The 26,919-nt window shown below is 34.2% G+C and overlaps 1 protein-coding gene across 1 annotated transcript; it reads left to right on the top strand.

Annotated features, from left to right (window-relative positions):
- Positions 1-212: 212 nt before the first annotated feature.
- On the top strand, positions 213-26,641 carry PER2 (period circadian regulator 2). Its single transcript, XM_032225663.1, is given in 21 exon segments — positions 213-562; positions 2,243-2,397; positions 5,480-5,601; positions 6,532-6,733; positions 8,487-8,538; positions 8,831-8,964; positions 12,485-12,563; positions 13,275-13,381; positions 14,615-14,768; positions 15,758-15,863; positions 17,132-17,263; positions 17,428-17,527; positions 17,987-18,152; positions 18,252-18,382; positions 19,346-19,537; positions 19,751-20,011; positions 20,787-21,616; positions 22,752-22,926; positions 23,022-23,211; positions 25,002-25,152; positions 26,561-26,641. Coding segments are annotated over 21 exon segments (3,756 nt in total). The 5' UTR covers positions 213-326.
- The last annotated feature ends 278 nt before the right edge of the window (positions 26,642-26,919 follow it).

Raw genomic sequence — 26,919 nt, 5'->3', positions numbered from 1 at the left:
GATTTATTTGGATCACAGGTAAAATAATGCCAGCTGTTGAACTACTACATAATTCTTTGTTTCAATGCTATTTTTACTTGACAAGCAAGATAAATAAGAATATAGAGAACAAAAACAAACTGGTTTTTGGGGCTTTTTTTCTTTTCTTAGGTTTCTAAAATAATATTTGAAATTTGAATACTGGAAAATACTGTCATGTGGATATGGAATAGACAACATTAGTATTGCACAACAGAGTACCCGAAGGCCAAATATTCTTTGCTCTGAGAAACCTTTTGGATTCTTTGACATTTATATGGCACTTATTAGCATTAAAATTGCTTAGAATGAACAACTATTTGAAAACAGCAAGTGATAAAATTATTGTAGAAACTATGGATATTCAAATGGAGAATGAACAAAATTTGGATATTCTTCAGGAAGATATTGAGATGAGTGGGGAAATGAGTAGAAATGATATCAATGAAAATTATTCCAACGGGCATGATTCCCACAGCAATGAGGGTGAAGAAAATGATAAAGAAACAACTATGATTATGGAATCTTTTGATTACTATAAAAGGTATTATTCTGATCCTAAATAATTGTCCTGATGCTGTGAATATTTGTAGCAATGATTATATGTAATTTTAATTTGTATAATTGTGGATATTCCATATCTAAATGCTCATATTGAGACAGACACAGGATACAGGATTTAAATCCAAAAGTAATGCATTTCAACATATTAACTGAAATTGTTATGATGGGTGAATTTTATTTGTGCAGTTTTCACGCCACTGCATAAGTGTCTGCTGTTTTCACATTTATAGTAGAGGTAAGGATGTAGAATAGCACAATCTCTCCACCCTCTACAATTATGTCTGATGTTAAAATGGACAAGGATTAATAAGGTTGCCAATTTAAATTTTAATTGTGATTAGAAATGGAATAATTTGCTTTAAAGAGCCTGCCAATTTTTAGCATAATCCTTTAGCTGTGACTAAATGTCCCCTGCTTTTTATATTCAACAGAAGTAATGATGTATTGGACAATCAGACTAACCTTATTTAAATGTACAGTACTCACTACTGTTCAGTGACAATTCAGTTTTCTCTGTTATGCTGAATTAATTGCAGTATCCATTAAAATGTTTTTACCAACTTTCTAACTTAATGAGTACATTATTCTTACAGCAAGAATGTAATTAATACAATACAATAGCAGAGTTGGAAGGGACCTTAGAGGTCTTCTAGTCCAACCCCCTCCCTAGGCAGGAAACCCTATACCATTTCAGACAAATGGCTATCCAACATCTTCTTAAAAACTTCCATTGTTGGGGCTTTCACAACTTCTGGAGGCAAGCTGTTCCACTAATTAATTGTTCTAACTGTCAATAAATTTCTCCTCAGTTCTAAGTTGCTTCTCTCCTTGATTAGTTTCCACCCATTGCTTCTTGTTCTACCCTCAGGTACCTTGGAGAATACTTTGACTAATAGTTTGACTTCTTTGTGGCAACCCCTGAGATATTGGAACACTGCTATCATGTCTCTCCTAGTCCTTCTTTCTATTAAATTAGACATACCCAGTTCCTGCAACTGTTCTTCATATGTTTTAGTCTCCAGTCCCCTAATCATCTTTGTTGCTCTTCTCTGAACACTTTCTAGAGTCTCCACATCTTTTCTGCATTGTGGCAACCAAAACTGAATGCAGTATTCCAAGTGTGGCCTTACCAAGGCATTAGAAAGTGGTATTAACATTTCATGTGATCTTGATTCTATCCCTCTGTTTATGCAGCCTAGAACTCTGTTGGCTTTTTTGGCAGCTGCTGCACACTGGTGGCTCATATTTAAATGGTTGTCCACTAGGACTCCAAGATCCCTTTCACAGTTACTACTGTTGAGCAAGGTACCATCTATACTGTACCTGTGCATTTCGTTTTGCCTAAATGTAGAACCTTATTCTTTTCACTATTGAATTTCATTTTAGTCTAATCATAAAAAATTAGTCTAATCATAAAAAACTTAGAACATTTTTTTAATCTTATTGGAAGACTAAATGAAGAATTAGTATATTTCACATTTTTGAGAGTCTCCTTTTTAAAGAATTGCATATTGTAAAAATAAAATATACTTAAGCAGTCTGGAGAACAGTGTGCTTATATCACCTTGCATTGTTTTATAAATAATTCAATAAATCTTAAATATTGGGTTTTACTACAAAATTACATTAAACTTGAATTATTTTCATTTACAATGTCCAGAAGTGAACAACCTTCTAAAGCTAAAACTCGGAAGGAGTTGATAAAAATATTGCAAGATCTAAAAGGATATCTTCCTCCTCATAAAAAGATCAAAGGCAAACCAAGTATCCTGGCAACTTTGAAGTATGCACTTAGGAGCATTAAGCAAATTAAAGGTAACTATATTAACCATTCCTATTCCTATTTAGGAAATTAAAGCAATATACAGAAACTACCACAGGAAGCAAGCCTATGATAAAAGGAGTCTGCGAACAACAGTAATGCTTTTTTAAAATTACGATCTTGATATGATTGCTATAACTTTGTTTTTAAAGTCAAAACCTAAACATCAGTTCATATCAGTATACACTATAGAATAAAATAAAATCATATCATGAAAGTTCATATTAACCTATTATACCTCAGCGTCTGTCTCACACACATACATATAATACATATAGAATATAGATACTGACAGACCTGTCACATGAGCATCACACAAGCCCCAAGATTTTGAATGTGTGTTTCACACTACTGTTTGATTAATAGAATAAGATAGGATATATATAAGATTGATATGGATTCTATTTAAATGAATTTAACTCCAGGATAGATTTACATTAACTAGATTGATATATTTCATAGCTGTTTTTTTCCAACTTAACTATTTAACTGAACTGAATATATGAAGGTTGCATGAAATACGTCCAAAATTATAATAGATCACCAACAGATGGCAGTATTGGCTTTTGAGAAGCTCTGAGATAAGGTATTCCTCAGTTTCTATTCTTTCACTGCTGGAAGTTGCTGGAAAAAAGATTGAGTTACTATTCATAAAATGGAAGCAACATGCCATGATTAAATTTCAGATTGAGGAAGAGTCACTTGAGTTGAAATCCATCACCAAATCCAGGTTGTTTTAAAGTGATGACTATTAAGCTAAATACTACTATGTGCTGCTGGACGAAAAATATAGAGATATGGAATTAGGAAGAGCTGAATTGTATGATCAATGTAGAGGATCTATGACTGATAAGTTTCTCATGAGGAAGATTGATGAATTGGTTAAGGACAGTCGGTCAAAGCAAAATTGCTATTAAATTGAGCTGTTCAAAATGTGTGGATTACATTATTGATATTCTTAACCAAGACATGTGTGCAAGAAAGGTTCCTAGTCTTCTTGTGACAGAAATGGCCCTTTCAAGAGGTGAAGTTTGCTAGCAATAATTGTCCAGGCAGTCTACAAGAATCAGACACAATTGAACAGAAGAAAAAAAATGTAGTGCCATGAAAATGAAGGTGAGGAATTTATCCATAGGATTGGGACAGTAATCAAGACATGGGCCCACAATTACAGACTAAAAATTGAGCATTCAGTCCATGGAATATCAAAAAGCTTTCCATACATACATATACATGCATGCGCACACACACACACACACACGCACACAGACAGACAGACAGACAGAGACACACAAAACTCAGGTCTAAGCATAAAAGGAGTTACATATTTTTGGAATACAAGTAGGTAGATTCACATGGATTTCACTTTATCAGTATCAACTCAAGAGTGTTACAACATTCAGAACTTTGAAACAACAAATAAGAATTTGGAAGTCAAAGAAAGAAATTGTGGTGCATTATGATAGTAAACACCTCATAAGCCACTCGAGGCAATTATGGAGTTGGATTTCACTATCTTATTCCATTTGGCAGACTAGACTTGGCACCATGTGACTTCTACCTTTTCCCAAAATTGAAGGAATATCTTTGTGGTTATCTGGCTCAGATGAAGAGATGATAAGAACTGTCAGGATTTGGTTGAAGAGGCAAAAAGTGGAATTCTTTGTGATAGCTTTAAATAGCTTTTCTTCTGTTGGCAGAAATATATAGCAAACACAGATGGCAAAAGAAATTTCCTAGAGTATTTTCCTTTATTAAAATGAGTATTTAATTTATTAAAACACTCCTATTTAAATTAAAGCTCTGGGGGTGAAACAATGTTTTCATTTAATACTTACATGTTTAACTATTTCAAAGAACTTAAATTTCTAGAAAAGTTGCTATTTGTGAAAAATTAAGGTCACTGCATAGTTGCCAACCTGCCTCCATCTGCCTCTTCATAACTGTCAAATCATGGAAACATGAGAAGATCCAAGTGGAAATGCATCGACAGGCAGCTCTAATACATCCCTACCAACTCCATTTCTGTTCTTGTTTATGAAAGTTCCTAGAATATCTCTCTGAATACAAGAGGAATCATCCAGTTTCTCAGGATTAAGATGTGCAAAATAAAAAAAATATTTTGGTTTTCCGAAATGTAGAGGCTTACAAATTGATCACATTTAGAATATCAATATTTCATTGGAGGAGAGCTTTTATTGAATGGTGAAAGAAAAGGAATGAAGGCATAGTTAATGTAAATGAAAAGTAAAATTGTTAAAATTGTTTTATAATCCAAGTGTAAAAGATAAATGAGAGAATATTAAAGCACTTGGGGGAAAAGCATTTTTACATTTTCAAGGTTTTTCAATATTCCATGTGGAAGTAAATATACTCCTTCCATAGGGAAATAAGTAAATAAGTATATATGAATTTGTATATTTGAAAGTATATTTGAAAACTTATACAAGAATAAGAATATAAGAATATTTGAAAGTTTATTCAAGAATCAAATTGAAATGGTAAGTGATATAGCACAAGGCTTGCTTATGTGACAAAATGACTAGTGGCTTCATGGAGATTCACTGATAATATGATTACACAAAATTTTAAAATGGACAAGTGGGTTTTCAATAACTTTCACTAATTTTCCCATCCCATATTTCTGAAATTTTAAACTGTGTTTTCTGTCAAGGTGCTAAACTAAGGATTTTACTATAGATTCCAAGATTTTAAATGTGATAAACCTGCCTCCTTTTTAAGCATCTATTTTATTACTCTGAATGACTCAAGTAAGGACAAATGTAAATATGGTAAAATGTGATCTGATAATTACAATTTTAAGAGGGGACAAAACTCAAAAATCATTATAAAAAGAAATAAATTGAAAACTTATTTCTTGCCCCTTCGTTAAAAAAAAACAAATACTAACTCAAAGTTCATACTTAACAAATTAATTGGGAAGTACACTTCTATCTGAAAAGGAAAATTGTTCATTTAAAAATACAATTAAATACAGCCTAAATAAAATATTTTGTACCCTTATGAAAAGAGTATTTAAAAAGCTGAATTGTACACATTGTTTTTTTTCTGTAGCCAATGAAGAATATTATCAGTTGACAATGATTAATGAAAGCTATCTCTGTGATCTTGATATATTAGCCTGTACTGTGGAAGATGTTAAAAACATTACTGCAGAGTACACCATGAAGAATGCAGTAAGTATTCCCACCACAACAAATGTGCAAATTATCTTCTTCAACTCAAATAGGAAATCTTATCAGTTCTTTTTAATAGTTAAAAGAATCTATAGAATTTAAATTATTTCTGTGTCTAGTATCAACATAACCCCCATAAAGGAAAGCCGTTGGGATTCTGGACTTAAACCAGGGAGATGCTGATTCCCACTGATAGTGAACCTTAGATTCAGTGAGTCAATCCAATGTTTGTTACTTAATCTATTAATACATTTTCATAAAATTATACTGGGGGAAACAACCCATATATGTTACTTCCTGCTTGGGTGGGTGGGGGGAGAAGAGAGAGGAGGCTGAATAAAATGGTAAGTGAAACGAATAAGCCATTCAAGAGTATTGGTTCCCATGATACCATGATACTTTTATACATAACAAAAATATAAACACACACACACACACACACACACACATACATACACACATGCTTACACATGCATACCATTACATATATAAAAGATAACTGCCTGAATTTGCATGATGTTTATAGATCTTTAGATAGCATTTTTCTGTTCTTACTCCAAGAGCTTGATTCTGGAATTGTTTGCAAACATGCTGGCCCTCTTTGATCACTGAGGCATGTCATAATTTTATTTAATATGATTTATTGAATAAAAGGCAATTATCTTGATTCGCCCAATATAAAAATGATATATCTCCCTAAAAGGGATCTTAATTTGATTCAGAATCCATATAGAATCATACTGTTAATAGTCAGAAGTAAATCATAATATATTCATTCATTTATTCATTTACTCATTCTCTTGTTACCCAAATAATATGTTAATTTTGTCATATCTCATTAGTTTAGCATATTTGCAGCAAACAGCATTTGTGTTTATTTTCCTTTTGCCAGCCTAAAATGTGTTTCATTGAATATATATCATGTTTTAGGATATGTTTGCTGTAGCTGTTTCTTTGGCTACTGGGAAAATTTTGTACATCTCTGATCAGGCTGCCTGTATCCTCCATTGTAAGAAAGATTTATTTAAAAATGCCAAATTTGTGGAGTTTCTGGCACCTCAGGATGTCAGTGTGTTCTATAGCTCAACTATACCATATAGATTACCATCTTGGAGTATTTGCAATGGAGTTGGTAAGTTAAATTCTTCAATTGTGCCTACATTAACATGTTTTACCCATACTTACTTGAGAAGTAATATTTCTTTAAATAACAGATAATTACAATTGTTTTGGCTCATGAAAAATATAGAGCCATAATTGTGTACTATTTTTTACAAATACTAACTCTTTTGAGCTCTTCTGATTGTTTTTCTCCTTATGATGAAAGCACTTTTCTGGGCCAACTCTGATCACTGTTTCATTATTGTAGCTTTACTGAAGTGTCAGCTGGTGACAGCACCTGTAAAAGTGTAGTAGACAAGCAAGGTTGGGCCAGGGCTGTGAAATCGCCGGAATATCAGGGCTATAATCTAGATTAGGAAATGAAAAATATCCCAGAAGAAGGTGTTCCAAATGAGTTCCACAGGAACTCATAATCTATATGGTCTTTCCATAAATGAATTATTTGGTCTCTTAATTCTGGGGTCCCCAACTTCTGGGTTGCACCCAGTACCACACAAGCGGGACCACACACTGTGGCAACTGAACTGAGTAGGCAAGCGCACAAAGCTGCTTTTATGCAAGCGGCAAGCACATGATCCCACCACTTGTGCAAAACCATTCCCTCTCTCTGACCACTAAACACCCCCATCCCCCTGGTCCGCAGAGCCGAAAAGATTGGGGACTGCTGTCTTAATTAGAATGTTATGTGTTCTGTGGCTAGCTTTAATCTTTCAGATTAAAGCAATTCTTCACATAACTCCAAATGATTAAAAGTTGTTCTTACATACTCCTGTCAGAGTTTATGAGGGAAACTTTTAAAATATTAAGTTATGAATTATTCGAAAATAGTAACCAATTTCAATTTCCCAAGTGAAACTGGGAAACTGAATACAGTTTACAACAGTTCATTTAATGAGTGTTCAAAACTACAACAGCGCTCCACATTTACAACCCATTCCTATGGTCATATCAACAAAATTTGGATGGCAACGGGTTCATATTTATGACAGTTGCAGTGTCCTAGGGTCATGTTGTCACATTTTGAGGACTTCTGACAAGCAAAGTCAACAGGGGAGCCAGATTGAGTTTACAAGCACTTAACAATTATGGTGATTTAACAACTGTGGCAAAAAGGTCATAAAATGAGGCAAAATTCACTTAACAAATGTTTCACATAGCAACAAAAAATTTAGGCTCCATTGTGATCACAAGCCAGGGACTACCTATAATAAATTTAAAACTGATACTGATAAAACTATTGCTTCTGCAAAAGTTTCTTCATTGAGAAAAGTTTTCACACTATTGGAAATTGACTAATGTCTACAGCAATGCTATATGGAAACATTTTCCTGCTTTGTTTTGGTTAAATGTGAATATATCAGTTGTAATGTAAAACTGAAAATACTTTGTCTTGTAGTATTTATTTTTTATTCTTTTGCCATGTATATGCCAGCCTGGAGAATCTTTTTCATACCTTATCTAACAGTGAAATGTATGTTGTCTAAGGAATGTGTATGCTACCTTGCTTATCAGAGCAGAGCATGTTTGAATGGGAGCACAGCATGTTTGGGTTCTTCCTGAATAATACCTCCAAAAGCTTTGCCGTGGGTATAAAAACATGTTTTCCATTCTGGTTGGTGCAAGCTTCTCCCAACCCTCACTTAGAATTATTTCGCCAGCAATTCAGCATCGACCTTCTATTTTACCAGAATAACTAAATAGCTTCCTAATACCAAAGGAACACAGAATTTTGTAGCTTATCAAATGTTTTAAATATTTTATAGAATCTGCTACCCAAGAATTCATGAAGGAGAAATCTTTCTTCTGCCGCTTCAGGTAAAGCAAATTATGATAATCAATAGTCAGTATTTTGTGGGGACTTGGACTCAGGCACACCCTTGTATTTTCACATAGAAAAGTTGCTACTTTTCCCTGCAACAATTCTTGCCTTTGATTTTTATGATTACTATTGAGAAGACATGAATGAACTATGCTAGTAAAAAAATATGAAATTTCCTCATTTGAATGGAAAAAGTGATAAATACATTTTTGAAAATCCCCAAAACTATACCATATTTAATAATCTATAACAATGTAATAACTGAACTATGTTTTTTTCACATTTTAGTGCAGGAAAAGTGAATATAAATGAGAATGACTACCACCCATTCCGTATGACCCCATACCTTATTAAAATACAAGATATAGAAGATCAGCTTTGTTGCATGTTGCTTGCAGAAAAAGTACACTCTGGTTATGAAGGTAATAATACTATATTATTTTTCTTTTCAAAGCAAAAAAGACATAATATTTTACAAAAAGTACTCATCTTTTGAGGAAACTACCATTGATAACATAGAGAGGTTCCCATATGAAACGCCATTGTACTTTGAAGAAAAAGAGACTCAGAAGATAATTACTTTAAAGTAACCTCTGTTACTAATCAAGTTTACTTGGAAGTAAAATTATTAGTATTTAATGCCTCCCTATTTTTCATATTCCTCCTGTTACAGTATATGTGTATCTTTTTGAAAATACAGCTAATTGGTTTCAACTGGATATATAAGTATGCATAGAATTTAAGAGCTGATGTGGTTCCCATCTTCAAAAAAGGGGAAAAAACAGATAATCAAGCAACGAACACCTAGAAGCAAACGAAGTAATAGCCAAAAGCCAACATGGGTTTGGCAAAAACAGATCATGCCAGACTAATCTTATTGCATACTTTGATAATATGACAAAATTAGTGGACCAGAGGAATACCGTCGATATAGTTTACTTGGACTTCAGTAAGGCATTTGATAAGGTAGACCATAACCTACTACTAGATAAAGTAGAAGGTTAGACAGCATCACCACCAGATAGATTTGTAACTGGCTGACCAACTGCACACAACGTGTAATCCTCAATGGAACTGCATCTTCATGGAGGGAAGTATGCAGTGGAGTATCCCAAGGCTCTGTTTTGGGCCCAGTACTCTTCAACATCTTCATCAAAGATTTGTATGAGGGAAAAATGGGGAACTGATCAAATTTGCAGATGACACCAAGCTGGCAGGAATAGCCAACACTCCAGAAGATAGGCTTAAGATACAGAAGGCTCTTGACAAACTTGAACATTGGGCACTATCTAATAAAATGAAACTCAATGGTGAAAAGAGTAAGGTTCTACATTTAGGCAACAAAAACAAAATGCACAGGTACAGTATATGTGATACCTTGCTCAACATAGTAACTGTGAAAGGGATCTTGGAGTCCTAGTGGACAAATAGGGTTTCCTGCCTAGACAGAGGGTTGGACTAGAAGACCTCCAAGGTCCCTTCCAACCCTGCTATTGTATTGTATTGAATTGGTAGTCTCATTTGCATATTTTATTTATTCTTACTTTTATACTTTATATACAGCTCCTCTACTCATATGGCACCTAAGGCAGCTGACAATTTTTGATTAAAGTATAATTTCTGATTAAAATAGTTTTGACAGTTTAAAGAATGATTATTTTGTTTTTGTGCTATGATCAATGGTTGGTTGGTTAGCTTATTGTACACCTGTCAAGGGTAATAAAACCTTATCCAGAACAGGCTGAATTCAAATCCTAGAGCTGTTTTGTACTTATCAAAAAAGCTCTATCTAGTCTGAATTTAATTTTAGCTTGTAATGCTTATCTACTTCATTATCAAATTTAATATTTAATCAAATTAAATGGAGCAATATATTTGGATGTCATAAGCATAACATTCATTGTAAAGATTTTTTTTGAATGGTTTCATACAGAAATTGTATAAACTTGGACAAAGATGGAGCTCCATATGAGCCCATACTCTTGTTGCTTAGTTGTTGAACAGTAGTCCTTCAGCATTATCTAGCAAAAAAGATTATAACAGTCATAAAACTATCAAAGCCCAGTTGACAGAAGAAGTTGACAGGTGTAAGGATTTAAATAAATAATAATTTATTTAGTTTATTACTATCATACATCATCCACCAAGACAAGGAAAGCAGTTTCAATCCCATATCCCAATTGAACCTGATTGAAATGGATCCAGATAGTCAGTATTCTCCTAATGTCTTCAGAGTGCAAGACTACACATCTGGAGTGAGGCAGATAAGATGTAGAAAAATAAGAGTTCTTAACTGCTTTCACTGCTATGAAATTAACTACAAATGGGTTTCAGTCCCTGCTTAAGTCTCCAAATTTTCCTTGGGCTCAAATTATTGTCCTTTCTGTTTCAGATCCCTCAGTTTCCCAATAAGCAAGGGACTTTCTGCAAAGGAGGTTTCATTGAATAATTTTGTCTAATGCCCATACCATTTTAATTAGTAGTATTGCTACAATTTGCAGGAAAATCTGAAGTGATTTCAATAAACCATTTGTATATATCAGTCATATAGAACAAACTATTTTAACCAGTTCACTACTCCAGCAGAGGGTTATACTAGTGGCCAAATTAAAGCTGATCAAATAATATTTGTGCCAATGATCTTACATAGAACTTCTGTGCCTTTTAGAATACCAACTTTACTCTAACAGACTACCAAATTGAGAGTATGCTAAATTCCATTTGTATAGTCAGATAGTAATTGGGAAAGTCCATCGTTATTGATTCAAAATTTGAGCTAGTCAACCCATGCCTCTTTCAAAGTGCCCACAGTATCTTAGAAATTGGAAATATTAGGTAACAGATTGGACAGTGGACCAAAACAATCCCAACAAACCCAGGAACAAAAGTATAAATTGGTCAACTGTTGCATAGAAAATTGAATCAGCAAGATGGAATTCTCATAGACTCCTACCACAATAGACACTTACCATGCCACAGTAGATCTGGTGTGTACAGCTAAGTAACCTTGGAAACAGATCTGAGGGAAAATACTTATCTTCCTGGTGATAGATGACTTATAAGTCAGCATTTTCATTCAGAGGTTAAACCTTCTATGAGAACAGTCTTAATAGCAAGTAACCTGACATTTAAAACGGCTTTTAGGTAGGACGAGTGAGGGGAAGATCTTTCTTTAATTGTTATCACCATGACTTTTTAAAATAGTTTCTTCCTGTATAACAGCCATGCTGAAAGCTCTTAGCATGTGTACATTTTACAGTAATCTTGCCTAACAGAATGTATGAAAATTTACTTACTGACTCCTCCCAAAATCTCATTCCCCCCACTCCTGCATGCCATAATGAAGCCAGCACAGTTAAGATTGACAGACAAACGTAATCCTTCATTAGCCTTATCTCATAGGCTCCTTTGATCCTATACACTCAGTTCCATTCATCTCCACATCCAACTGGAAACCTGTTGTTCTGCTATCCTCTGCTTTCCTCCACCCTTGACTCTTTTGCTTCATGTCTATCTTCTTGGTTGATTTAAAGAAGGAAAATATATTCTACCTAGAATATTGCTTGTAGTTCATGTACTACCAGATGGGAAATAAAGATTTTGTTTATTCTTTCCTGTAATATTCTAAGTATTATTCAATAAAATAGGCTTTGCTAATCTCAATAAAATGATTAGATTCAAGGATTTAAGTGCTTTAATTATATTTATTGTAATAGGATTTTAATGTCATAAATTAAAATAATTGTAACTGGTTTATTTCTATCATGTGTTTAGTTTTAAATCTGTATTTAAAATACAAAAGCAAACAAACTGATCACATCTTGCTTTTAGTACCAGTTGCTGTAAAGAAATTGAACACGCCAAAAATTATCTGTTTCTTTAGTGTATTCTGTTTACATATATTTTTTATTTCTATTAAATGTACTTCTTCTTTTCTTTCAGCACCTAGAATTCCTCCTAATAAAAGAATCTTTACAACCATCCATACACCAAGCTGCTTATTCCAAGAAGTAGATGAAAGGTGAATTAAAACTACCATGCTTAATGTTTTAATATATGTTTTGCTGCCTTGTTTATGAAAATAATAATTAAAACAGGTAATGTACACATAATATAATAATGTATGGATTTATGTTGTTGGCTTTTGTCAAATTATAAAGAAAAAATATCTGCCTAAAATTTTTTAAAAAATGAAATATAATTTCTTTCAGAATGATTTTGTTGGTCTTTTCTCTTCATTACTAATAGCATTAAATTCTAAATGAAAACCTTGCATTACAAAAATTAAAGCAGCATTCCCCAACCTTTGCAGCTTGGCAGCCTGACGAGGGGAAGGGGGGAACTAGGTTACATGACCAGTGAACTTGTGTGTAGGCGGTGTGTGCGGCTCAATTTATACAAGTTGAGCTGCACATTTGCACACCAGCCCGCTGCTTAAGTAGCCCATGTGCAAATAACCCACGGCTTAGTAGTGGGCCACAGTCCAGGGGTTGGGGGACCTGTGGATGAAAGGACAGCATAGCTATATTCATACTGCTACCTGAGTTTTATAACTGTATATAGATAACTTTTATAAAGAGATAAATATACTATTTTTCCCACTGTTTTGCAAATTTAAGTGTGATATAAATTCCAGATATACTATACCTATTTTCATTTAATTTCAATTGAAATTAAATTGATATACTCTCTATATAAAATGTGTTCTATTTTTATTCTAATTCTTTTTAAGAGCTGTGCCTCTGTTGGGATACTTACCCCAGGACTTAATTGGAACTCCTGTTTTACTACATCTTCATCCAAGTGACAGAGCTTTAATGCTAACAATTCACCAGAAAAGTACGTTTTTCTACTTTTGCTTTTCATGAAGGGTGGGTAGCAAAAAATGAAGAAAACAAATGCAATAAAGCATAAGGGATGTTTATGAAGTTTTAATAAATATTTAACAGATTGATCTCCTGATTAAATTTTGATTACTTACTGTCTCCAGACCACTCGCGTCTTCTGTCTTGTTTATTTGTAGATTCAAGTATCTGAGCAAAGGTACCAATTTTTCTATCTTAATCACATTATTGGTGACAGAGAATAGATGATTATAATTATGCCCACTGATGTAAAAAACAAAAAAACCATGACACCCAAAGAACATGATACCTAAAGAATTCAAAATTGAGATGTATATGTGTATGCTTATGACTGAAATATTATTCCATTAAGATTTGAGATTGTTCACAGTCTCAAAGGAAATGTCTTCCGTACCTGTAAGGAAACAATTACAGTATCAACTATGCCAGATCTGTCACAGAGAATGTGACAGCTTTAACACTATGAAGAACAATGCTTTGTATGCTTTATACAGCCTTATTTTCAAGTATTCAAGTATATATATGTTGGTTTTGTTTTTAATATGTTGTCTTTGTCTCGTTCCCCCATTTCCCTTGTCTTTTGTGAGCCGCCCGGAGTCCTCCAGGAGTGGGCGGCATACAAGATATACATATTATGTATATCTAGTCGCATCCTTTCAGTAACCTTCAATTCCTCAATAGCCTCAGTCTAATCTGTTTCAGAAAAAAATTCAAATATTTGACGATTTAAAACATTATAAATATTGTTAGCATATTTTGGGGAAGTTTAATTACAGCCTTCTAATTGCTCCAAGTCTAGATTTAGAATCTTGAATTTAGCCATACTGGGTAAATATTATTCTTCCCCATTTTCAGCACTGCAAAGACTAAGTTAATTTTACATTTTCATGTCAGCAGTTCTTTTCATCTTCTACTGAGCTAAAACCAAATTAGATAATTCGTGTTTCAAGTCTCAAGTTCAAAGATTTTGTTTATCAAAGTGTTAGTAACAAGCAAATTGTTGTCTGAAACGGTATAGGATTTCCTGCCTAGGCAGGGGGTTGGACTAGAAGACCTCCAAGTTCCCTTCCAACTCTGCTATTGTATTATTGTATTGTATTTCTCCTTTAATATTTACAAGTTATGTAGTTTTAAAGTGTGCTATTGATTTTCAAAAGATCATTTTTCTCTATTTATCATTAAAGCTTGCATGATTTTTTTTTAACAGTACTTCAGTATGGCGGACAACCATTTGATTATTCACCAATCAGATTCTGTACTAGAAATGGTGAATATGTAACTCTGGATACAAGCTGGTCCAGTTTCATCAATCCTTGGAGTCGAAAAATTTCATTTATAATTGGAAAACACAGAGTTAGAACGTAAGAAATTAGTGTCAATAAAACAAGAATTCATGAGATGAATTGTTTGCAGGAGGTCTCCTTACATTAGAATGGGCCAAAATCTAATTATACAATTAAAGAGATCCTCTGTGTAAAACAATGGTGATGGTGTGGTACCAATCTAAATTAGGTCTCCTGGAGAACTTTTCTGTCAGTGCAAAAGCTGGTACTAGGAAAGACCAGTCCAAATTGGTAAGGCAGTAAAAAATAATAAGTTCTCCTTATCCCCTTCCCTTGAAACAAGGTCCAGATTAGTCTATTTTAGAAAAGTTGTCAGTTGTATGATTGACATCTTAACACTAGGATCTCGCCCACATTTCCATCATGGATGCCATTGCAGACTGTATCCAATATATGGTAGCTTATTCAGGGATTAGTTATACAATATAGTATTCCTTCAAATCTACATTGAAGAGGCTTTAATGATTTCCTTGTGGGAATTAAATTATCTAAGTTAATGCAATTCAGTCTAACAATTTTACACAAACTGTAGGTCATTTTTGAAATCATTGTTTGGATGTTGTCCTGTGCAAAGTTTCTCAGCTTTCTTTTTCAGTGATATATATGATATGTGGGTAGTACATGGATACATTTAGAATCTAAAATATTCTAGCTTATGTTCATTTAGTAATTATGAATACCTTTTAGAAAGTCAAAATGTCAAGGTGGTGGCACTAATTTGCATGCATATTTTAGAAATGATTTCTTTAATGAACTGGGAGCTAACAATTACATTTAAATTTGCATGTGTTGAATACAAAATGTTTATAAGAAACTTACAATTGTCCCAGATCTTTCAAGTCTTGTCAAGAGTTGCTTCAGATTACATAAATAAAGTCATGTTTGGAGAATGTAAGCCTGAATATTTGATCAGTTTAAATGTTTATAGATGCAAGAGAGAGAAAAAAACAGACTACATGTAACTGAAATAAACAAACTTGTCATTGCATATTATTAATGCAATTTAGGAGTCCTTTGAATGAAGATGTATTCGTACCTCAGCACAGAGAAGAAAAAATGCAACATCCTAATACTGAAGAAATTACAGAGCAAATACATAAGCTTTTACTACAAGTATGATATTTATTTATTATATATTTATTCACAGATATACATACACACATCAGAAGCAGATAATATTGAGTTACAATGGTGTCAGGTTCCGAAGGGATAATGAAACCAGCCAAACACAGAAACGGTTTGAAATGCGGTTTGTATTCTTCCTTCTGCACGAACTGACCAACAAAGCACTAAGGCAATGAAAAATTATCAGAACTGCCACCCTGTGCTTTCCACCACCTTTTATAGCTACATTGGTAATTAAGATAAGACGCACCCCCCACGTGCGCACACCCATTACCTTATGACCCAGAGTGAAACCACCTGGCAATTAATCATGGATTGTTAGCATGAATTTCTTCAGTTTGTGTAGGTAGGATGGTGAGTCTTGGCAGCTGGCCCAGTCTTCTCCCCTGAATGGCAGCTTCAGGCCTCGGAGCTGACAAATGGCAGTGTGGACCAGAATTGCCATCCCTAAGCAATGCACTTATAAGGCATGAAGTCACATGACCGTGTCATGTAGTGATGATGGTCCCAGAAGTCCTTATTTCTATTATAACTCCAAAGACTCATATGGGCTTACAGAAGAAGCAGGAGGGCAGGTAGAGGCTGTGGACAAATAGGGTGATGCTGCAAGTGTCATGAAACAAGGAGTGTGGGCAGGTAGAGATGATCCTCAGGATTTCTCATTCTGTAGTGGGGCTCCTCAAGAAAACGTGATGGGAGCAATTTATGGGCATGATGTGCAACCTTTTCTGCTCATTTCCACATTGACTGCTTGTGGGAAGCCAAAAAGGAAGATTGCAAATGGTGATTACATGACACAGCTCACTGCAACATCATGATTACAATCTGATAACCCAGATTGAATTCATGTGATTGCAGGGATGCTGTGATAGCCGAAACTTCGAGAATTAGTCATAAGTCCATTTTTAGGACCATTGTATCTTTGAACAGTTGTTGAACAAATAGATGTAAGTTGAGGACTACCTATACACACACAGACATAAACACAAATATTTGAACTGCGTAACTAGTACCTTCAAAATATTGAAAGTTTTGCAAATGGAATTCTGCTTTTGATGTTTCCAAATATCCTTATTGTGTGCTGAACCCACCTCCCAGGGTGGTGGTTGTGAGAAAATGGGAGGAGGAAAGTGTGTGGACTATGTTCTTCATCCTTGAGTTATTTATGAAAATAATAAAGGAGGAATGCAAATAAATAAGGTTTCTGACTAGCAATGTCCTTCATTATTACAATATATCTATATCTATATTTTTAGCCTATATATAATAGTGGCTCTAGTGGCTATGGAAGTTTGGGAAGCAATGGATCACATGAGCACCTAATGAGTGTGGCTTCATCCAATGACAGCAATGGGAACAATGAAGATACTCAGAAGATACAGAAAACTGTAAGTTTGGCATTGTATTCTATTAATATTTTCAATCTAATGAGAAAAATGTAGTGGTGGTTTTTCTTATAAATGTTACCCAATTAAACAATTGCTAATTAATTATTCCAAATAAACATGCATCAAGCATGGTTTAAAGACTGTTTGTTTCCTCTTGATTCCAGAATTCTTTTCAAAATATTTATAAAAATGAAAGTGTGGACAGAACTTATGCCTCCTTTGATTCTATATTAAAGCTTGAAAATCAGAAGAAATCTGACAGAGGTATAAAGCAAAGTCAATTTAAAGTAATTATTATCAGCTATTTTAGTTATCTCTTCAATTATTTTGTCAAATGCGCTCAGTCCAACCCCGCTAATGATAGTCATTTTGTGTGGTAATTCCCTATATCTTAGATAGCAATATCATTTAGGCTTATATACTACCCCATAACACTTTACAGCACTCTCTGGGAAATTTACAATGTAGAAGCATTATTTGCATATTGTCCCCAACAGTCTGGGTCCTCATTTTACTGAACCTGGTAGAATGGAAGGCTGAGTCTATTTAAGCCCCATTGGCATCAAACTGTGGGCAGAGGATCTCTGCAATATTGCATTTTAACCCCTGCGCCACCAGATCTTGAGTTGCTTATGTTCTTAGGCTTGGTTGACTCTAGAATGTTTGATTATGGAAGAAAAATTGAATGAACCTCTGTATTATTTTTATTTTTATATTGCTCAGAGAAACCCACTGACGTCCGTGATCATACCAATAGTACCACTCAATTGTTTGAAAATGATGGCATTGGGACTGCTTGTCAAAGGAGTCTAGGTGCAAAAGAATCAACTTGGGGGAAACAAATGATATATTCATATCAACAGATCAGCTGTTTAGATAATGTTATCAGGTAAACAATAATATATTTCACTGAATTATTGGTGTGTATATGTGTACAAATTTTAAATGAATTGTTTTTATAAAGTTTTAAAGTTGCTTTTTCTTGTAGATACTTGGAAAGTTGCTGTGCAGCTGATACTATGCAGAAAATTACTCACCTGACACCATATACTGATGTAGCACTGAATACTGATATATATAGAGAGAAAATGAATGCTGATACAACAAACATATCCACAGGTATTGGAGACATTGTTTATGGATTTCTCAGAGAAGTCTTATACACATTTATCTTCAGCTAATATTGCTCCTTACCCAAGTGTCTCTAGGATTTTAGCTTCCATTTGGGCAACATTCAGTCTTATAACATGGTCTTTCCTAAGATGAGCCATACAATGCACATAAAGCACTCACTTTAAGAAACAGTCCATCTTTTCTTCTTCAGCCATGATGATATTTAGTTAACCAGCAACAACCAGCAACAGTGAAGCAAGGAAACTTGTGATATATTCATGTTACTGGTAATTGTCTATTCTGTATTATTAGGTTTCTCAAAGACCAGAGAATGTGGTAGAAAAAAGAATACAATAATATTCAACAAGCAAAATATGAACATTTTGATTTAATGCCAGTCTTAGAAATAGGTTTACTATTTATACCGTATTGTATAGTTTTTGTTAACTTAGCATTTAGTACAGCATGTTTATGAACAAATTGCTTTACAGTTCATGGGCATTTAAATAATCTAAATATTGAAATTAAGAGAAAAATTATTCATGTTCTTGTGCTCATTCAGAAACATTTCTTTAAAAAAGTATTGCAGGGAATACTTATAAATAAAGTACTTGGGTATTAAATTGAAAAGCAGTACTAATATTTTATTCCTCTTCCCCAGTGTAAATCTGTAAAAGCCAGAAGGAATGACAATTCAATGCTTTAGTCTTGATGACAATGATGGAAACTTTTATCAGGGAAAACATATTTACAAGCTCATGAATGAAAAAGTGAAACACACATAATTTAAAAAAAATATAGGAAGATGAAAAACTACACTATCCAAATCTTTATCATATTTTTGACTCAGTCTATTAGATCTGGACAGTTTCACCTGTCATCATGTTTTATTTGTTTGAAAAATTTGCATTTATTCTTTTTATTCTTTTCTCTTTGTGTATATGGTGTGTTTCTGTTGTTACTGAAAAGAAAGGGGTCAGTCAAAAACTCACATAGGTCCTGCAGTGTTGGAAACATCTGACACATCCAATGCTTTAGCTCTTATGGATGCTTCTTTGACTTTTCCTGGACAACCAGAAAGTGTAATATCTTTTGTCAGTCAATGCAGCTACAGCAGCACCATAGTTCATGTTGGAGATAAAAAAACACAGCCTGAATTAGGTATAGTACCACTTTTGTTATGAGGTAGAATATGACTCTCTATTCTCTAGAATAAATGTAGGAAGTTTATTTAGATATTTAATTTTAATAATTCTGTGCTCTCTTTTCTGTATAAACTTTGGCAGATTGCTATAGACATTTATATTTAACATGTTTACAACTTTTTAATAACATTAAAAAATCCTATATGTCTGTCTTCAAATTTATTTTTAGAAATTATAGAAGACAATCTATCTGGGATAAAATCCACAGAGAATCAAACTATTGTTCTACAATCTAATAGTTCACAAGAGAAAAGGAGAAAAGCTATATTTAAGAAATTTTGCCTTACAAAGGATAGCCTTGCAATACATACTCAAAAGGAAGAATGGAGTTTTATGAATAAGTGCAAAGAAATAAAAAGATTCCATATTTTTAAGTGTGCTTACAATTGCTACTTTCAAAAAAGACCCAAAGGATGCCCAGGAGAACACGGTATGTTTTTTTTAATAATTATTGTTAATTTGTTTAAGATCTTATGTATATATATTTCAGTAAATATGTAGATATGTGCTGTATTAAATGCTTCTTCCAAACATCAACACTATATTTCAGATCCATGAACCAGCATGCTAGCTAGGGAATTGAAGTCCACACATCAAAGTTGGCAAATTTGAAAAACACTTTTAGCCAAATGAATTAGAGATTAAGTTATCATTTTCAAAGATATGTAACTTTCCACTTCCTCCAAATCTACAAGTAGTGTGATTTGTCACTTTGTATGCAAAACAAGGAGACAAGGTATGTCTTCTAAAACAGGGGTCTCCAATCCCTGGGCCATGGATTGGCACCGGTCCATATGCACCAGAAACAGGGCCACACAAATGAACAAAGCCCCATCTGCACATGTGCAGGATCAAGCAGAATGTGAAACCACACCTCCCTGGTCTGCAGAAAAAGCGCTCTCTATGGAAGTGGTCCATGGCACTGAAAAGGTTAGTGGCTGCTGTTCTAGGAAGAGACAATTTGGTGTGGTCTAAAAATCAGAACTTGTGAGTTCTAGTCCCACTTTAGGCATTAAAAAAACTGGTTCTCTCTCAGCCCAACTCGCCTCATAATGTTCTTGTTGTGAGGAAAATATGGGAAGGAAGGCGTATTGGTAGGTTTGTTGCTTTGAGTTGTATATGAAAAAAATGGCTGGATAGAAATTTAAAAATAGAATACAGTCAAAACAGATGCTCACACATAACTAAATACCTTCTCTTTCTAGATATGTGTGGATTACACCATGGTTCTGGAATAGCTTTATCTTGCAAGAAAATTGGGAGAATCAAGAAATCTAAACAAAAACGACACAAGCAACTTGGTTCTTCAGAAAATAAAACATATGGTACCAAACCCTTGCATAAATTTCTTCTGCTTAGCCCAAATCCATTAAATAATTCACAAGCAAGTTATCCATCTGTGCCAGTTTCAACAATTATGCCCACCATTTTTCCATCTACAGGAATCAGATCAGCGGGTCCTGAAGTTTCCCCATCTTATTTTAATGAAACACAGGATTTCAAAAAACATTGTCCTCTGCCATTAACTGAGTTTGTTCCACCCTTAATGACTCCAGTAGTAGCACTTGTTCTCCCTAACCCTGTATGTCCTCAGACAAGCAATAGTATTCCTCAGACATCTTGTCTTGAGCCATTTGGTTTTTCTGTTCAGCCTTCTTTCTCTTCAGAAACTTTGCTTACAACACTTCCTTCATTTGCTGCCTCAAACAAGTTCCCTCCTGAGGTAAATTTTTCAGCACAACCATTTTGTTCTAATTCTCTAGTAAATAGTGAAAAGAACCCTGTTGTAGAATGCCAAAATAAGCTGTCCCGTTCCTGTACACCAGAGTCCTTGGGTCTACAAAATCAATCCTCATCAACGTTGTTCCAGTCACGGTGCAGTTCTCCTTTACAGTTGAATCTTCTGCAATTAGAAGAAATGCCAAAAACCTTAACAAGTGGAAGTGCTGCTATAGAGGGAATTTATGGGACTTTAACTGATGGAGAGATTACAAATAAACAATTAAGCAATGCTAAAAGAAAAGCATCATGTGCCGTAAGCATTACTTATATTTACCTATTTATTATGCATGTGGGAAATTCTTTACAAATTGTCATTACATTTATTTAATACAGATATTCCTTGACTTACAACCACAATTGAGCCCAAAATTTCTGTTGCTAAGCAACACAATTAAGTGAATTTTGCTTCATTATATGCCATTTCTTGCCACATATGTTAAGTCAATTGCTGCAGTTGTTAAGTTTAGTAACAGAGTTGTTAAGTGAATCTGGTTTCCCCATTTACTTTGCTTGTCAGAAGGTCACAAAAGGTGTTTACATGACCCCCGAGACTCTTTATAAATACAAGTCAGTTGCCAAGCATCCAAATTTTTATCATGAGACTAAGGGATGCTGCAACAGTCATGTTTGAAAAATGGATACAAGTCATTTTTTTCAGTGATTTTGTAACTTTAAAAGATCACTAAACAAATTGGTGTAAGGCAAGGACTACCTGTAGTGCATAGTATCTACAGTTTCATGTTTTCTTTATTGTTTTAAAGGTATATAATCAAAACACAAACTGGTCTAAAAGCTACTGTATTATATTATTTTTTGTTAAAATTGGAAATCTTCAAACTAGAAAATATGAAGTTTTCAGTATGTTTAGACAATAAAGCTAACTATTCTTATTTATCTGTTGAGCCTATATCGCAGGCAATTACATATTTCAAGGGACTTTATTGATCATATAGCCCAAGTCTCTGCTTATTGTAGAAAATCTAGAGCAATAATTGGAGACAGATTGGGACAGATTGTCCCAAAGGTGCTTTTCAAAAGGCAACTGGACTTTCTTGGGTTTTTTCCCCTAGAAAACGTTTTGCTTCTTATCCAAGAAACTTCTTCAATCTGAGAATCTCCATAGACAATAGCACAGGTTGTTGCATGGTCTCTCTTAAAGACTTCCAGCAAAAGACAGCCCATGACTCCTGTAAAAAGTATGGAATGTACATTATTATAATTTAGATTAAATACCTAACTAAACTATGTTTTTTGTCCATAGCTCTCTTCTACTAATATAATTGCTATGTGAACCTTATATAATGAGCTTAAACCCAATCCACTTATTGAAAACTAAAATTTCTTCCTTAAATCTTTAAAGGGATACTGTTTTATTTTTGTTTGTTAAGGTTAACACACCAGTGGAAGTTCAGAATAATGATGACTTTTCTTTATCTATTGATCTACTTGATTTACTTCAAGAAGACACAAATTCGGTCACTGGTTCTGTTTCATCAGAAAGTTTTGCTTTAGCAGCTGCTGAGTCTGGATCAAATGGATGTGATATGTCAATTTGTGGAGCAGGTAATGTGGCATGTGCCAGTATTCTTGAGGCAGTTAAATTATTGGGGGGGGGAATCAGGTTTTATGAATGAACGTGTTGTTTTTCCCTTCTGTAGGATGTAGTGAGACAAGTCATATCAGCAAGTATATTGGAAGTATTAACTCCTCAGAAAATAATCCTAAAACAAACTGTCCACAAATGGAAGAAAATGTACAGTACATTAAAAGTGTCCTCCAGGATCCTCTTTGGCTCTTGATGGCAAATGCAGATGATACTGTAATGATGACTTACCAGATTCCATCACGGTAATTTAGTTTTAATTTTGATTAAAATTGTATATTATCTCAACTAACTAATAACATTTCTGATTTCAATCAGCCATTGTCTATTGTTCATGTGAAAACATATATTTTCTTCAGTGGTATCTACAGGCTCTTGCTACTTTTGCCAGAATGACTTCTTTGTCCCTATTTGGCCCCCACAGCCACCATTGGTTTAACTCCCATAAACCAAGTTTTACTTTTGTGGGCAGAGGACCAGCACCATATTTCACTGATTTTCAAATTAAGTCCAAATGAAGAATTTTTGATAGATAATTGTTTAGCTTCTCTTGGAATACATTCAGTGAAAGAGAGTTCACCATTCCTTCAGTAATTAATTCCACTGTCAAATTTGTTTGCCTGTTAAGAATTATTTAGTAACATTCAGTCAGAATTTGCATTCCTGCAAGTTAAAATCATCCTACTGTATCCTGCACACTAGGATGATGGAGAACATCACTTGATTTTTGTAATATCTGTTTAAGAACTTTTAAATATTTCTCCCTTCAGTTACCTTTTACTTAATGCTAAAAATATAATTATGAGAACTCAACTAATATATAATATAGTAGAAGTCTCATTTACCAGGACTGGAAACTAACTACGTGACTAACTTCACATGAAAATTGAGTTTTTAATAAGCATTGTAATAGGAACCTTTAATTGATGCAGTTAAAATTACATTTCCCCTTTTTAGCATCCACACCATGATGTGATATATTCAGCTTATGATCAGCCACAATTGTAATATTTTTGTCACACATATTGTAGTACCAAGCCAGATATCCCTCTTGTTTGAACCTTTTCCCCCCAGGCAAATAACTTTGCATTTCTTTGTATCATGTTTCATTCTGTTGTTCATCAGTATTTAGAATAGATGCTCATAGTAAGAGAAATCAAGTTGCCTCTAGTTCATTTGTACCAAAGCCATGAATTTTATATGAAATATATATCTTGTTCTGACTTTCTCTTGCACTAGTGATGTTGATGCTCAAGCAACAGAGATATGACATTTGACATTTTCTTTATTTCATTTGAAAAAGAGGACATGCAGATTTACCTAATAATCTAAAAATAAGGTATAAGTGTTTGATCCACAGCTAAAATGGCAGCATCCGTGGAGACCTAATTGGATGGCTCTGGGGTTTTTATCAGTAATTATAAAGAAAAAAGTTTACCCTACATCTTTGCGATTTAGTGATTTTTCTACCATTAGAATTACATGTGGAATTTAGAATTAGGCATAAAAGAGCTTTATATATTCATCTTCTGCTCTGTTGTATAAGCCAACAAACAACATTCTTAACTGCATTTTTTCTTTGTGCCATCTAAACAGAAGCAATTGTTTCAGCCTATCACTATCCTAAAAAATAATAATAATTTGCATTGGCAGTAATTGGGTCTCTTTCAGCATATCCATATATGTTGGAAAGTTTGATATGAAATCTTATCTACCACACAACATGAGTCATTCAGAGATCAAGAAAATAGATAATTTTTTAACAATTGATTATATCCTGGTTTGTGCACAGTTCTTATTTTGCCATCAGCAGAATATAGAATTGCCTTCTCTCCCAAATAGCCAACATTCACGTGAATGTTGATAACAGGTAATATAAGAGTCAACTTTGAATGTATACATCAAATAATAAAATGTATAGTCCAAAATTAAATTGTTTCTGTAATATTTTGCCTGTGATTATTTTTAATGTTTATACATTTTGGCTATTTCAAGGCTAAAATAAAACTGTTTATGCTATATTTGCTTATGTTAGAAATTTGGAAACTGTTCTGAGAGATGATAAATTGAAACTGAAACAAATGCAAATGTTCCAGCCAATATTTACGGAGGATCAAAAAAGGGAGTTACTTGAAGTTCATCCATGGATTCATAAAGGTGAACTCCCTCAGGCTCTTGCAAATTCGGTATGTTTTAGAGATAAGTATAAAAAATATTTTATTTTGTAGCTGGTACAATAATAGAGATACGTAGGTCACATTAGTATTGAAACATTTGCGTATACCACATTTACTTCTCTGTAAATCTGTAAGACCACCCATCTAACCAATTAAATTCTCGGCACGGAACATACTATTAAAAAAAATCAGTAATGGAAAAAAAAGAGGCCAGGTTGAGGCCCTCTCATTAAAAACACAAAACACTTAACGTATTTTTCTGAGTATAAGACGCACCTTTTTCCCCTCAAAAAAGAGGCTGAAAATCTGGGTGTGTCTTACACATTGAATACAGCAATTTTTGCCTCCCAAAACCCCGCCCCCTTCACCAAAATGGTCGTGCATAGCCTCTAGAAGCTTTTAGAGAGCTCCTGGGGGCTGGAGAGGGCAGAAATGAGCAAAAAATGGCCCGTTCTTTGCTCAATTTCCCCCTCCCCAGCCCCCAGAAGTACTTTATAAGCTTCCTAAAGGCTATCCATGCCCCTTTTTAATGAAAACGGGCCCATTTGCTGTTTTTTACTCGTTTTTGCCCTCCCCCTGGAACACTCTGCAAGCTCCATAAAGGCTATTCATGCCTTTTTTTGTGGGGGGGGGAATGGGCTCGTTTTCATGAAAAACAGGCCGTTTTTGGGAGGTTTGCAGAGTGCAATTTTTTTTAAAATTTTCCTCTTAAAAACCTTGCTGCATCTTATACTCCGGTGCATCTTATATTCCAAAAAATACAGTATACTGTTGGCATACATCCATGCTAGTTCCCAAATGATCAACATGGCCCCAATGTCTGAGGGAAGAGCCAGGTCTTCACAGCCTTCCAAAAATCTTATAAGGTTGGGATTATCTATAACTCGGGGAGATGCTTTTCCATGGGGCAGGTGCCATAATAGAGAAAGCCCACTTCCTAGGATTCAGTAGGTGACTCCCCCTTACTGAAGAGACCTGCCATTTGCCCTCTTTGTTTGACATGTCGGACAGTCATAAACCCTTGGGGGAAACTGATGCTACATATAATCCGACCAAATGCCATGCAGATGACCAGCTGCTTGAAAAGTATGTTGAACTGTTGGGAAGCAACACAGCTCCCATCACAATGGTGTTATGTGGCCATATCATGGTGCACCAAAAACTGATTCTGCTGCCACATTCTTGGCTAGCTGAAGTTTCAAATGCCCTTCCAGGTACCTATGTATAGAATATGTTGCAATAGTCCAATTAGAAGGAGACTAACAGTACAATTTAATCTCAATGTGTTCAATTCAGGTTACTCCAGCCAACTGTTTTAATGCACACACTCTTTTGGGCACGATCAAATATTTTAAAGAAAAAATATTAAAGTGAAAATTCCAGTTCATTAAAAGTTGATTCACTTTTTCTTTTAAAGCTTTGTGTTAATTGTGAAGAAAATAGCTGATCTTACATACAAAATAAAGGAGAAATTGATGAAATGGAGCTTAATGAATGAGGTGGTGAGAATAGTTCACGGATCCTGAAGCAATTCAACTGTGAAAATGTGTAATCTATGGAAATAATTTCGAAACCATCTGCTTTCAGCTAACGCAAATGCATCTCTCGATCTTAAAGGTTAAGTTTGTTTCTTGTGAAATGAATCTCATAAAGCAAACAAATTGATTTTTTGTTCTATAAAAGGTCATTTGTTAATAATATCTTTTTATGGGGGCATGTCTTTCTATTACTGTGAGCAATTTCTGAAAGTGATTGTTTGCTTTAATAAAATCTTTT

Source organism: Thamnophis elegans, chromosome 10 (genome assembly GCF_009769535.1).
Source record: "Thamnophis elegans isolate rThaEle1 chromosome 10, rThaEle1.pri, whole genome shotgun sequence".
Lineage (NCBI taxonomy): Eukaryota > Metazoa > Chordata > Lepidosauria > Squamata > Colubridae > Thamnophis > Thamnophis elegans.
Note: the sequence above shows the minus strand (reverse complement) of the source record. Positions and strands in the feature narration are given on the sequence as shown.